The sequence below is a fragment of the Leptidea sinapis genome, chromosome 47 (assembly GCF_905404315.1).
Source record: "Leptidea sinapis chromosome 47, ilLepSina1.1, whole genome shotgun sequence".
NCBI lineage: Eukaryota > Metazoa > Arthropoda > Insecta > Lepidoptera > Pieridae > Leptidea > Leptidea sinapis.
Genome location: NC_066311.1, coordinates 1771060 through 1786752, shown reverse-complemented (window position 1 = coordinate 1786752; position 15693 = coordinate 1771060). Strand labels below are relative to the sequence as shown.

At 34.8% G+C, this 15693-nt stretch overlaps 2 protein-coding genes across 2 annotated transcripts in view; one reads left to right on the top strand and one right to left on the bottom strand.

Annotated features, from left to right (window-relative positions):
- The window catches only part of LOC126978131 (paired box protein Pax-6-like), an 85278-nt gene extending 80747 nt beyond the window's left edge, over positions 1-4531 (bottom strand). The window contains exons 1-2 of the mRNA XM_050826873.1: positions 4444-4531; positions 1522-1687 (exon numbers count right to left, since the gene is read on the bottom strand). Coding sequence (XP_050682830.1) covers positions 1522-1687; positions 4444-4531 — 254 coding nt within the window. The remainder of the gene's footprint in view (positions 1-1521; positions 1688-4443) is intronic.
- A 5128-nt stretch (positions 4532-9659) lies between these two features.
- LOC126978155 (uncharacterized) lies at positions 9660-15075 on the top strand. The gene is made up of 4 exons (XM_050826910.1): positions 9660-9783; positions 11498-11737; positions 12748-13742; positions 14477-15075. The coding sequence occupies exons 2-4, from the start codon at positions 11596-11598 to the stop codon at positions 14504-14506; spliced, it is 1167 nt and encodes a 388-aa protein (XP_050682867.1). The 5' UTR covers positions 9660-9783; positions 11498-11595; the 3' UTR covers positions 14507-15075.
- The last annotated feature ends 618 nt before the right edge of the window (positions 15076-15693 follow it).

Below are 15693 nucleotides of genomic sequence, written 5' to 3'. Positions count from 1 at the left end.
CACTAGCTACGGCGCCCTTCACACCGAAACACAGTAATATTTACACATTACTGCTTCACTCCAGAAATAGGCGCCGTTGTGGTACCTACCCATAATCTACCACTATCTAGCCGGCATCCTGTGCGAAGGAGCCTCCCACTGATAAACTACAACACTATGCGGAGAAATCGATTCACATTGAAATACTAAAAATAGCCGATGTGGTAGAAACTATTAAATAATATTCTTAAACTGCATTTTTTTAAGAGTTGAATTGCAAATATTTTAATTTTTTTTTTACTTTTAGAGGCTAGGGTCCAGTTAAAAATGTTTCCTTGGAACATGATCATATTAGATCGTTCGGTATCTACTTTGCATAAAATTTCGAAATCTCCAAAATTTCTACGCAGAAACGAAATTGCTAATGGATATCAGCTGTCATCATAATATGATACTCTAAAACATTAACCAACCGAGAAATTCCGTTAAATTTATTTATTAAATATAACCGCAAACTAAAAAAGTCAACGTGCTATGAAAATAGATCTTCTCGTATTACACGTCTGTCTTTAACGAACCTTAGTATTCACCTTGCTGTATAACACCATCGATTTAAGTTGGCCGTCTCTCCACCAACTAGTAACAAATCTAGAGTCTGTTTCGATTTGGACGGGCTATTTTGCTGCTCTATGTGGTTGCAACTATTTGATACTGTGGTTAGGACTTGATCGATTGAGTGTTGGTTTACTTACTTCACTAGCAGCATTTTTGGGATATTTCGGTTTCGGATTACTAGTACGGACTAGACATCTTTGCCAAGGTGTTTCTATGATTTGTGGTTTAGGTTGAGGTATTACCCTTATATTATTACTTGTGTACGTACAGTTAGGTCTGTTGACATATTTCTCTGAATTCGAGTACTGGTGTTATGCTTGATATACTTTTGAAGTGATAACTTCTATTAACTGCCTTGTAACGTAACGCGTTACGGTGCCAGTCAGTCTGGCTTCCCTTTCTCTCTCGCATACGGCAGCGGATATTGGATGCAGCACCTTACAAACTAGTAATTTGTTTTGTATATTGCAGCCATTGTAATATAATCTATTGATTGAAAAGCGTGGCCTTTGAGTTTCTTGTATGTTCTTCTCACGAGCCCTACTTTCCCGAGCATATACATTCAGCATTTTAAAATAAATATTTATAGTGACGATTCAAAAGCGCTTAGTTTAATAATAGAATAAAGTTTTTTTATGACCATCGGGGATGAGATGTTCAGCTGATGATAGGCACCACCTTTGCGCTCGTCAGCTTGAGACATAAGATGTTAAGTCTGATTTGCCCAGTAATTTCACTAGCTACGGCGGCCTTCAGACAGAAACCTAATAAAGTTTACAGGTTACAATAATGCTTACACATTACTGCTTCACGGCAGAAAAAGGCACCGTTGTGAAACCCATAATATAGCCGGCATCCTGTGCAAAGATATCACTGATAAAGTTTGTGGGCAGAGGTATCCTTAACAAACTGCTGTATAACACAAACCTGCCGAGTATCTTGGAGACACATCCATTGGAGACCTGCAGTATCCGGCTGATGTCACAGGGCCGCGCTCCAGAGTGCGCCAGCTCCACGATCTTCTGTCTGGTGGAGTCTGGCAGGGGTCTCCCTCCTACAAACACGCCGCCGAGCTGGTTAACACCGCTGTGACCTGTTCACCACAAGCCTGCTTACTCTAATTAATCACGTTTTTACGTAAAGCCCACAGACTTATAATGCAACAGGTGATTGCACAGCAATGTATTAGTATGAGTTTACAATAAACGACTTTCTGCGTTCTTTGTAAACTCAGGTTGAGGTCGATAAAGCGAACTTAGACATTGCTCAGACTTTACTTACGTAACATTTATCTAAGTGTAAGCTTAGCATTAAGAATTAATTCATTAGGGGGTGCTAAGAATCCGGGGTTCAGCAACGCTATCAACAACGAAGACTACGCTGACGTGGTCGCTGAGAGGGAATGGAGAGGGCTATACTAGGAGTTTGCCTGCGAGATTGAATCAGAAATGAGGAGATCCGTAGGAGAACCAATGTTACAGAGATAGTCCAAATGATTGCGAAACTGAAGTGGCAGTGGGCAGGGCACATAGTTCGACGGACAGATGGCCGTTGGGGCAGTAAAGTCCTCGAATGGCGACCACGTACCGAAAGACGCAGTGTTTGTAGGCCCCCACAAGATGGACTGACGATCTGGTCAAGTTCGTTGGAATCAGTTGGACGAGGGCAGCGCAGGACCGATCGTTGTGGAGATCATTGGGGGAGACCTTTGTCCAGCAGTGGACGTCTTCCGGCTGATGATGATGATGATGAAGCTTAGCATGATTTGACTGCTGAACTTATACTGAGCTTAAGCTAAGACAGCCGAATACAAAAGTCAAGTTCGCGTTTTATCACAATCAGCTAAGTTTTACTTAAGTAAATTCTGAGCAAAGTCTAAGAATACTATATAGGTTTCAGCCTTAATGATAGTTGACTCCAATTTATTCGTCTTTTGGACTAAATCAAGATGATTACTTATGATTTTGTTAGACTTCTTGCAGCGCGTTTGGGAAAAATTATGGGAATTGATTTTTAGGTTGCGCGCGCGCACCGACATCTAAAAATAACAGGATGAAGTTGATTTCTAAGTGTCTCTTTAATTGTCTTCGTATTACGTAGACAATACACTAGAATGGAGTATTCAAAGTGGTTTATCAAATAATTTTTTTATGTTTAACACACGTGTTTTCTATTATGGGGGGGGGGGGATACAAAATAAAACCATACGTAGATGTACATATATATATATATATAATAGGTACCTGTATCATTTTTAATAATATATAGACGTGAATGAAAATTAAACCCATTTGCACAAAATAAAAACGGGCACTTAAATAGATTCGTTTTAACTTTTTTTCATCGTAAAAGTATTTATTTATATGTTTGACGTTAATCTTGACACTTCAAATTGAAAATGTTCAAATTGAATGAATGAAATGATTTGAATTGAATATTTAATGATTGTTATAATTGTTTATACTTCTTTTTACGGTATTGTAAGATGCTTGCCATTTTATTATTTTTGTTACTCAGATTTTTTCTTACACCAAAGAAGTATAACTTCAAACACGTGTACATAAATGTATACATTTTTCAAAGAATTGTGGAGAAGAGACAATTTCGTGAACGGCTCACCTTATATTTGGTGATCGCCACACACACTGCCTTGAAACTCCAAAGGATTGACATGAGTTTTGTTGATCGTTTCTTTTTCTTATCGATAGTTTCTTTTACTATCAAGCAATAATTATATATAAAGTCATCCACGAGAAAAGTCCATATTGTTATCGCATTAAATTTGCTGTTTTGTCTTTGGAAATTGGAGTCAACCAACAATTATTAGATTAAAAATTTCTATAACTAGATAAAGAAATTTCAATATTAAATTTAATTATAACTACATCATTACGTAGTCATTTTCATTTGAAAATGTTTTCTCCTTAGATCATTAAACATCACAGCTGTTGAAAAACTTGAGGATGACAGTTAGCCTCTATTTTGAGCAATGCACGCACACTAACGCAAAGTGGCATACAAATCGCGAGTGTAAGACGTAGCTTGTCACGCACACTAAACTAATATTCCTGGCCTGTTTTTATCGGTTGTCTAGCAGCAAGAGACTCTATCTAGAAGTATAAATTATCTAAGGTTTTTTCAATCAGTCTAGAGAGTTGAGTAACTATTTTAGAAACCAGTCAAAATCAAGTTGGTCCAACTAACGGTTAGATCAGTTGGTAAGAGCGCTCGGAGGGAACCCGAGAGGTAGCGGGTTCGGGTCCAGCATGGTTCATAATTTTTGGTTACAAATTTAATTTGTATAATGAATCCCAGAAGTGAGGAATATAAGTTTAAAATAACAAGTTGTTTATGATTCTAAGCAATTTGATATTTTTTTAAAGTGATAAGTATATTTCTTAATATGCAAATATTGGGGTTGAGCAGGTTATCAACTGTAAAGTAGATCCTGAAGATGAAGCCACAACCTGAGGGTTGAACAAGACATATCAAGATTCATGAACGTAACGTCACTCAAACGATTGGCTCAGTGGAAGAGTGCTCGCACGGATCGCGAGAGGTCTCGGGTTCGAGTCCCACATCGTTCATAAATTTAATTTGTTGTTTATGATTATATAATTTTATACATATTGCATAGCCACCTATTCAAGTCATGTCATGTCATATGTCATTATGTGATACCATAATGTCATGCGATGTCTATCCAGCAATAATTGTAATGGGGATGCATCATTTAGTTATCTTGAGTTGCAACTTATCAACAGTAACTTTTTCCCAAAGACCAGATTATACGCTGGTCCTCCCTCATGCTGAGATAGAGAAGTAAATGGCAGTCACCATTACCTTTACCTTTGTGTGCCAGGTCATCCATTCTGTCCAGGAGGTTGGAGTCTGGTGGCCATGGTGAGATCGGCGTTATTTGCTGCGCCGGCAGCATCGTGTAGACCCCGTATTCTTCAATTGTGACAACCCTGAACAATAATGGATACATATAGATAAAAAAAAGTGTTAGTTAGTAGTTAGGGCTCTATTTCACCGTAATACCATGGTGGCGCAACCAGTCGCGCAACCGTGGTGTCCGTAAGCTACCAAACTACACACCATACATACATACATACATAGACAGTCAAAAAGTCTCAAAGAAATAAATATTATGACTGTTCATTGCCAGTATATTTATGAAAATTTAATATAAGTTCACAAAATTCGTCACCATTTTGCTCTTAATAGTGATTTTCATTATTATAACACTAGAAAAAAGGGATTGCTTGTAACTAATTCTAGTAGGCTTCATAAGATACATAATAGCTTTAAGGGCAAGTTCAGGCATTATATATTAATAAATTTAAACATATTATTAAAAAATGGCTCTGTCGTAATTCCTATCACTCCACAGCTGAATATCTAAGTGATCGGACAGCCTGGGACTATATTTGATTATTTTATAGCGATAGAAATGACTGTACAATGTTGTATATTTATATTGAAAAGAGCGCAAAAAAAGAATGCTGGGAGAGTTTCTTGCGCCGCTTTTTCTCTCTCAGAGCGCCATTGGTTTCCGAAGCGGTAGTAGTATCTAGTATATTAGAAATGACATCAAAAAGAATTCTAAAGGCATGAATTTTGAGAAAATAAATGCCTTTTATGTCTTTATGCCTTTTTACACCAGAGTCATGATGCGTTGGATGTGGTTGCGCAACAAATTTGATTAGCTATATATATTTTGTTGGTAGCGGCGACTGGTTGCGACACCGTGGTGTCCCAGTGAAATGTAGCCCTTTCAGCCAATGACGTCCTACTCATATAAAGACATATCATTCGCAGTCTGATAGAGGAACGGCAAAAGTGTGCTTAAGGCAAAGGAAAATTACAAATGCCGTAGAAGACATACAATGAAGCTTCGTCTCTACGCAACCCCAAGTGATCTAGCCGTTCACAGAGCACTGGGTTCACGACAATTCGAGCTGCTCTGCGTTGCATGCAGTCAAATAGTTCGAGCTAAATACTGGTTCGAGCCAGACCCGAGATGACAGTGATACTCCAAAACAACTACAAACTATAAAATAACCGCTAAGGTATAATTTAGCTAAAATATAATTTAGTAGGGACCCGCTCTGGTAAAGATACAACAAAAACTGGGGAAAAAACAATAATTTTAATAGATACTAAATGAGACGATATATTGTGTGTTTCTTTTCTATAAAAAAGTCTCTCTCTCTCTTGTCGTTCCCTCATGACTGAGGATCGTAGTCATCAAAAAGTGGTCCACCTGGTGGTGAACCTTTTGTTTCCATCGGCTTCTGTTCGGGCTCGCTTGTCATTTGTGTTCCCAACTACCATGAATTTCTCCAGGCTCTCGTTACCCCTTCACATTATATGGCCAAAATACAAAAGAATTCGTTGGTGGCATATTGTGGATAGACGGGTGTTTATCTTGACCTGTGAGAGGATCGACACATTTGTTCGCTTGGCTGTCCAAGGTATCCTCAACATACGCCTGCAGCACCACATCTCCAAGGCATCAATCCTTTATTATACTCTATTGAAGTATGAATATATTTTTACGTTTCATCAAGACCTGGTATTCAGCTCGGAACATCACGGAGGGAAGCTCTTTAATATCTATACCTACAGCGCGGCACCACAATGGCCACAATAAAACACACGGATATTTCTAGTTAATCGTAATCATAATAAAATAAATCTTAAAAAATAATGTACTATATTGAAATTTTCAAACAAACCAATTTTATGTTTAACAAACTAAATTTTAATTCTACCGCCTACGTGGGTGCTACTCACCTACGAGTTCTGAACGCTACGGCCCGGCGCCGCGGCGTGGGACAAGTATGTGTCAGTGCCTACGCTAGCGCGCGGCTACTAGATTACTTACAGGTTGCTCCAAAATGATATGTTTAATTGATTTATTTAGGTGAAGTATGTATTTTTATTTATTACTAGCTGAAACAGCAAACGTTGTATTGCCATTTTAAGTAAATTAGAAAAAACAATAATTAAAATTTTTGGGGTTTAAAAAATAGATGACTACCGATTCTCAGACCTACCAAATATATATCGTACATAAAATTTATCGTACGACAACTCAATTGCGTATCTGTGGATGGAATAGAATAATATTAAGATCGTGATATAAAAATAGGTGTTGATCGTAGACGGGTGAAAATTTGAAGTTGTATGTATTTTTTTAATGCTGAATAATATAGTAAAAATAAAAAAGTTGTCATAAAAAAATATTTAGGGGTGGGTCACACTTATCATTTAGGGTTATGAAAACAAACCGATACCCGATATGCACACAAAATTTCATACAAATCAGTTAAACTGTTTCGGAGGAGTTTGGTAACAAACAACGGGACACGAGAATGTTATTTATTAGATAATAAATAATAAATATTGACACTTTTACACAAATTATCTTGCCGCAAACTAAGCATAGCTTATGGGTACAAGATAACGTTGTATTTAATACGATATATAATATATCTTATATACATAAATGCAAATAAACATCCTTGACTCGGAAAAAAACATCCATATTCATCATAAAAATGTTTACACCTACCGGGATTCGAACGGGACCTGTAGCTCAATAGGCAGAGTCACTTACCACTGGGCAATAGGAGTCGGCATTAAAGTCGTATTTATCTATATAATATGTAGCTCCACTGTGTATACTAAAATTGTAAAAAAGTATAAACTGTATATTGAATTTTATTTAAAAAAAAACTTTCTGTGTGTTCTCTACGGAAACAAATCCAAGAATTGTTTCCAAAATCTCTATGTTTAAACGGGAAAAACGCAAAAACTGGTAAATAGATTTAATTCAAACTTTGCATGAATACATCGACTACACGCAATATCACGCTAGATATGAACAGACCTCAGATAATTATACAGCTTCTAGACTAGAGCTGCTAGACAACTGATGAAAACATGCCAGGTTTATTAATCTAGTGTGCGTGACAAGCTACGTCTTACACCTGCGATTTTTATGTCACTTTATGTTAGTGTGCGTGCATTGCACAAAATAGAGGTCGTGAGCATTCACACGCATTTTAAGCAATGTTGGCATTTATTTAATATTTTCGGGCAAAGCAATAAATATATATCTTCTTACAGCCTATCTTTTACTTTGGACCGTGCATGGTATATACCACCATATCAATCTGTAGGCTCTGTCTTTAAAACAAACAATTTCCTGTGAGTGTAATGAGTGTTCGATTTTTGGGCTCTGCACTAACTGATCGGCAAATGGCTGCGCGCAAGCAATGTTTAAATAATTCTGTAAAATAAATAAGTTCATAAAATTGAATGTAAATAGAATAAATGTATAAGTTATGTTTTTATTCAAATAATGGTAAAAAATGTTAAAGAGAATCGATTTTGTATTTTTTAATATTGCTTTACCTTATTAGGTAAAGCTATTTCATTAGGTATTTATTAAATACCTAATGACTATGTTTTCGTTATATGTTTTCACTTTAAGACTATTATAATATGTTCTGCTGGACAATCGTATAAAATAAAAACATTATAACATATTATATCTAGAAAAAACGGCGCCTATTTCTGCTGTGACAGTGTGTGTGTGTTTCGGTCTGAAGGGCGCCGTAGCTAGTGAAATTACTAGGCAAATGAGACTTACCATCTTATGTCTCAAGGTGACGAGCGCAGTTGTAGTTAAAAACATGAAGTTTTCGTCTCGAATCGAATACGCGCAAATTATAACATTGCATGGACAAAGTCCTTTGTAGATTATAGTGTGAATTGCTTTTCGTGCTCTTATACATTTCAAATGAAATCAAATCAAAAATATTTTATTTCATAGGTAAATTATATTACACTTGAAATATGTAATTTTTCACACCGCCCTTTCGGAGGACAGATTTCTTTAGAGAAGAACGAGTAAGAAACTCTAAGCCCTTTACAAAACAGGTTCCAATTTTCAATTAAATTTACAAATCATTTACAATATATATATGCAAAGTGATGGAAGTGAAGTGAAATACTAAATGCCTTACATGAGTAATCAAAAATAAATGTTAATTAATAAGAAAAACACAAGAGTTATTGAGTAGATTCATATATAGTACAATACAGTAGGTGTATCAATCAACATATACCGTAAGCAAAATAAAGTCATTATGTGAGCATTTTACTTGCTTCTATATAAAAAAAATAGTGTAAGTTTAATTAAGGAAAAAAAAAGAAATAAAAAAGCATGAAGTAGACTTTCTGGTGACAGATCCAGCCTCCAGATTAACCTTTTTCGTGTCAGTATTCAAAATAATTTTGTGTGCACTATTTTTATTTCTTACTATACATGCATCTTAGTAATTAGAATATGTTTGATTGTCTGTAAATAATCTAATAAGTATTAATAAGCTATGGAAGAATGGAGTCTTCTAACACTGGCGCGATAGTGCTTAAAAGGAGGCTCTTATCATGAATATTGATTTATATACATACTTTATAAAGAAAATAAACATTTTGTATTTTTTGTAATTTCGGGAAATTCAACTTTTGTACAGGAAACTGTTACAGTAGGTTACAGAAGTACAGGTGCATAGTTTAAGCATATTTGAATAAAGTTCATTTGACTTTGACTTACATTGGAATTGGTTGTTATTTCACTTAAATGGATTATTAACTAATCAAGTTATAAATAAACACCCACTGGTGGTTATTTTGAATACTGACACGATAAAGATCAATCTGGTGGCTGGATGATCCTGTCACCAGGAAGTCTTTTTTTCATGAAGTTTATTTGACTTTAAGTTAAATTAGAATTGGTTGTTACTTCACTTACATAGATGATTATCTAATCAAGTTATAAATAAACACCAAAATCAATGGACTGAATAGTCAGACTAAAGCCAAGTTTGCGTTTTATAATAACAGCCTGAGGTAGATATTAATCAATGCTATTAAAGTAGTCTCATATACTCTCTGGGACTCGTCATAACTATTGAATAGTTATGACGAGTCCCATACAACCTTATAAAGAATTTGTATTTTTGTACCCATTTGTCAAAATGTGTCACATTATTTTGATATTTACAAAAATATTATCGAATTCAAGAATTTTTAAACATATTTAGAAATTTCTTTGTGGAATATAAATATACATAATTAACTATACTCATAAAGTATTATTAATGCTTAACGGTGAGTATCACTGAGTAGTGACGTTTTGATATTTTTTGTAAGTTATCAACAGACATCGTGGGGTTCACTTGATAGGAGGTACTGCCTTCCGGACAGCCTTCGCTACCACTTTTACCGCCACCGAACTTGTATTTACTCTAACTTCTGTAGTTATAAATTTAAGGCTTTAACGCGCTACTAGCTATTCAAGCCCCACATTATATGTGAACGGTAGTTACTTTTCGCTACTTGGTTGGAATTAAAACTGAATCAATCCTACCACACAAATATGGTTTAAATAACTATAAGTAGAGTTCTTTTTTGTTTTTTTTTTATTTCCATGAAGAAAATTTAAAATAATTGCCACAAATGATATTTCACAATACCAGAGCTCTTAGCAGACCATATATGAGAAAGTAGAAAAAAAATATCAGCTTTTTTTAAGGGTTTAAGGGTCTACCTTCGGACACTTAATCTACTTTAGGCTGACCCCGGAAAGTAGAACATCTATCATATCTGAGTTGGTGTATCACTATTTAGTATAAAACAAAGTCGCTTCCCGCTGTCTGTCCGTCTGTATGCTTATATCTTTACGCAATGGATCTTGATGCAGTTTTTTTGAATAGATCGAGTGATTCAATAGGAAGGTTTATATATATAATATATGCATAATATAAAAAACACTGATAATTTTAGAGGTTTCTAATGTGATGTCGTCAATTAACACATTTTTTTTACATTGCAAACGCCGGCTGAACCCTACGAGATAGATCAAAATAATGTATTACAGTATTATACACCTTAAAACGTTCTACAAAAAAATCCACGATGGTATATGTCTATCTCTTAGGGATCCACAATAACATTTAATATAAACCAATATTGCCCTTTACAGCGTGTAATTTAAAATAATATTCTCGAAGATATTACAGATTAAAAATGCAGGGACATTAGATTGAGTATCATCAAGTGTATAAACAGAACGAAGTCTGTCCGGGCAGCTAGTTACCTATATATTATTATAGATGCATTTCTATGATGCAGTTTTGTATAGACAATAAGAAAACAATCCAGCGTGCTGTGATTGCTAGGCTGTGTCTATGCTCTTTATTTGAAGATTCTGCTCTCATATCCGCCTGAATACAACCTGCAAAATAGCTCATTCCACAGTTTGGTTGTGCTCAGAAGAAAGTTCAGTTACAGTCAAAACCGCACTAATAGGATGCGAAACTGGTGGGGATGATAATGCAGTCTGTGAACGTAGTGATGGGGTAAAATATATCGATGAATTTCAGTATTAACAATAAATATACAACAATTTTAGTCAAAGTAAATTGTAAGGCTTTTGTGCGTATCAACATACGTATACGCATTGGCATAATTAAGGTAAATTTAGCAGATCTACTAGTAGATAAAGATTACAGAAGGTTATTTAGTATAAAAGGTAATTGTTTTCTCAAATAGATTTTTTAATACTTTTCTATGTCAATTAAAACACTACCATCGTTTAGGAAACAAATGGCAGAGAGGATTCAATAATCTTACATTGTCCTTAAAAATTGGAATTGAATCGTAGCAGGGAAAGAACAAGCGCGTCCTGCTTTACAAGCCACAGCCCTAGCCCTTGTGCCACCAAAGGGCTGCAAAATAGTATGCCAAAGGTGCCAAAAAATTGTGTCGATTTCCCAGCAACAATCTCAATATAAAGGTAATACATAATACTTCATTGTTTCAGTCTTCGCTTATCAGATACCATCTGGCGTTGTTTATGAAAAAGAAAATTAAGTTTATCGCAGCGTATCATACAAGTACGAATTATAAGGGAATACAGCCATGTGCAGTATTATTCGATATTTCGTATTCATTTGTTTATTATTCACGTGTGTAAGAGCTGTCGGCTCGTACAAACATCGGGGTCTTTCCGAAGAGCTGATTAGAGAGTTGTATAGGAAATATAAGGAGGCACTGGATAATGGTAAGTATCATTACTCATGTTATAAAGGTGAATATGAATTAATCAACAATTCCAATCATCATGAAATTATACACTCGTCATTTTCGTACAAAGGGATAATAACTTTAAGCCGAAAGTTAGAATTCCTGAGAAAGCGTTGTACAGATTTATGATGTATGAAGTCAAGGGCAGAAACTAGATCATCGAAAATAGGCAAATTCTGCACATTTCAATAGAATAGTAGATTTTTGGAAGGTAATTGCAGAAAAGAATAGCAAAATTTTAGAACACAATAAAGTTATTGTCGCAATTAGTTTAAGTTTTAGTTTAACTGAAATAATAATTATAATTGTATTATATTTAATAAATTCAAATTCAAATATTTTTGTTCAAAATAGGATTTAAAATCACTTATTGAACGTCAAAAGAGACTGCCTCAGACCTGAGAAGAATGGGCGCAAGAAACTCAGCGGGTTTTTTTTATATAAAATATGGATTACAATGTGATATCGTAAAATAAACATTTGTAATTAAAGAGCCTGAGGTCGTTCGCTTTATCCCCAGTCTGTGGTGTCATTAAGAAAATCGTTTATGCTATAATTACCTTTCCCACACAAACGTTTTTTAACAATTCTTTTAAATTTCGTTACACATTTGTTTTGTACATTTTCTGGAAGCATATACATCGCCCAACAAAAGACTAACTAACTCGACCCAACCGAGTAGTAGGCATAAAAAGTTTATGTTTGTTCCTCACAATAAAATATTTGTAATCACCAAGGAAATTATAAGTTATAATATTTTTCTACTGAAAGCTCCTTTCAAACACAGATGAATTGTAAGATAAATGCCGGCATTTAAGTGTATGTTTGGATATTTTATGAGAAATCGACCAACTACCATTGCAGAAAGAAGTGCGCTCACTGTGAGAGGCACATTTTTCTGTTATATAATCTATATTTGTAATAATACTATACTAGCTACCTATGTTACCAGAGTAATAATAAAGTGGATTTTTACATTGTTAACAGATTCAGATCGTGTAATTCTTCGACGCCAATATGACAATAACCGTCTGTTCGAAATACATATAGAGAAACTCAAAGAGGTTAACGGGCTGAAGAAACATAACCTTCTTGTCAAAAGTAAACTACGATCTGGTCGGAATCAATACATTTACATAAATAACCCAGTGGAATCGAGAGTTCCTCACGCCTTTCTGACTTTGGAGGAATTTAAAGAAGCACTTACGAAGAGGATAGAATCGCAAAAAATCATTGCAACGCCTAAACATTATGTTCTATTTTTAAGCAACAGTACAACGAAACGTATAGAAAAATACACGACAACGGCTAAGATAGTTGGTAAGAGAAAGAATACGAAGTCGACAAGGAAAAGTTATTCGACACCAACGCAAGCAACTATAGAGCATATAATGGATCGGTTGAGAATGAGGCTCGTTACTAGGTCAGATAATGAAGATATTACTAAAGCCCAAACAAAGATAAAAGATCTACCTGATTTAATCCGTGCATCTACGGAGAACATTCTAGAAAAAGAAATTTTCTTCAAAGATAACTTGACAAAAATAGACTCTAATGAAAATTCAGATATAAGCAAAGAATTGAACATTCCTGTTAATAAATCAATAGTATTGAAAGAAGTAGTGGATCGATTATTTAAAAATATATCTGAATTAAAAACTCTGAGTTCCGCGGGGGAATTTAATGACCCGCCTTTAATTACCGCTAGATTTAGTCCTGTGCTCGACTCTGTGGGTTCTACAAATCTAAACACAATTGAATCAGCTTCCAAAGAAGGACAGAAAGAAATTTTTGAACGAGATGTAAATAATATAAGTAAAGCTAAGCCCAAACGGTCCACAACGGTTGCATTTGAAGACATATTTACGTTCACAACACAAAAAAGAGATGATAAGACTCCTACAGCGGCAAATATCAATTCAAAGAAACGTACTCACCTTAAAGAGAGTAATAAAACATCTAGAAAGAGATCTACATTAGGCGTAAGTATTTCTAAATTTAAATAAAATACTTTCTTGTTTAAAAAAAAAATCTGCAATTTCTTCATGCATAATTGCAATTTACCCGCGTTTTAATCCTATTATAATCTTTTCTAAAAATATATTTATGAGCGATTTTCTAACTCATGATTCACGACAATTATTCTAATCTTTGAAGTTTGAATAAGTTCCGTTATCATAGTGCTGCATATTAAAACCATGGGATATTACAACTCCTCCTTTTTAGTTATTAAAAAAATATGATTTCATCATGCCGTCTATAAGATACCTGATATTATGTTAAATAATGGATTTGTTATTATAATGAATTATAATACTCTGAAAATTTCTAACATCTATGCGTGCTTTAAGTTCAGCGTAGTCTGTCAGTCGCTGTTTTTTAAATGTCTGTAGCTTTTTTTATACTAATAGCTGTAATGAGATTCACAAAAGTTTAAATAACAATATATTTATTTACAGACTGTTTAAGTTAATATTTTGCGAACGTACCTATATTTATACCAATGTATTTAGTTAGCACATTTCCAGTTAATTTAAAATATTTTGTTTTTCATTGAATTTAAATAAAAAAAATTGCCCCCTGCATATGTACTTTCATATTTTACTTGTATGTTTTTTCACTTGGGTAGCATATTTACAATTACTTTAAGAGAATTGTGTTTTTCGCTCAATTATTAATCTTAACAATATAAATAACAAGATGTGTATTTTTTCAGAGGCCTCTTGTGTTCATGGGTGGCCAATAAAATGGATTAAATAATATTCTTATTGGAATAATAAAACAAAGTTCTCACCTTTAAAACAACAAAGAAAACAATCCCAGCTATCGCAAAAGCAATAACTTTACTCTTCAACTGCAACAAACATCACTAGAGCACTGGCTGTATGCATGTACCTTTGCTTGTCCGAAAAAGAGAAATTTCTGTTCCCGCCAAATTATCTGTCAAACTATCATACGCGAGAACATTGTACACTGCAGTTCTGAATAAAGGCGCCACTTTACTGATTACAAAACACAATCTCACGTGGAACTGTGACCGTCCGCACCATTATAGAAATGAAGGGCTGGAAGAGACGGCTCTATTTTCAACACTCAAAATGGAAAGAGACAACAATAAAACGGCCTCGCAATGTAAGCGGCTTACTGCGACCGGGACTGCTCATTTGAGCGAAAGGGACGTATATATTTTTATCTCTAGTTGTGTTTTAATTCGTGCCCCGCCCTCTTATACACAAGTGGTGGGGTAAACTTGGACAGTTTTAAATTATCTATTATAATAAAATTATTTGGCGAATAAGGGGTTGGTTTTGGTAATGATGTGTTTCATTTGTGGTGATTGTTTCACCGTAGAAATAGATATGATATGTTTCTGCAATAAAAAAAAATATTCTTCGATCTGTTAATTAAAACTTATATTAATATGGTAAACTAATACTTTTGAAGGTACGCCTAGGAGTTCTTAGATCTTAAAAACACTACAAAGCTTATAACATTAAATCGAACAGTAGGTACTATTTTTTATATCGTATTTTATATTACAGACTGTACATGTTCAAACAAAGTTGAACTTTGAGTACTTGTTTTAGAGGCGATTTTGATGTAGCGGTCGTCTGGAAATTGTCCGTCAAGGTTTGCGGTCGCATTTTGGTTTATCTCCCCCGCACAAACAGTTAGTCACGCTAATGTTATCTGTGGCCAATAGCACGTGAGCGCATACCATTTCCTGCCAATCAAGCGTTTGAATTTGAACATGGAACGCATTAAAGCTTTGTTTTTCATTTTAATTAGAACGCGGTTGCTAGTGGTTATTTATAAAATGGGTAAAGGGTGAATGGAAATTGCATTTCTTTCTTTCAATGAGTTTGACAGTCAAAACTAACAAACCATCGTGTTATGTGTGTCTAACACACTGGTTAGTGGGTAGCAATGAGT

Excerpts from the sequence above, each read along its gene's own strand:
- LOC126978155 (XM_050826910.1), top strand. The coding sequence starts at position 11,596 with ATGTGCAGTATTATTCGATATTTCGTATTCATTTGTTTATTATTCACG. Across the intron at positions 11,738-12,747 it reads TAAGGAGGCACTGGATAATG|ATTCAGATCGTGTAATTCTT; the intron begins GTAAGTATCATT and ends CATTGTTAACAG. Across the intron at positions 13,743-14,476 it reads GAAAGAGATCTACATTAGGC|AGGCCTCTTGTGTTCATGGG; the intron begins GTAAGTATTTCT and ends GTATTTTTTCAG.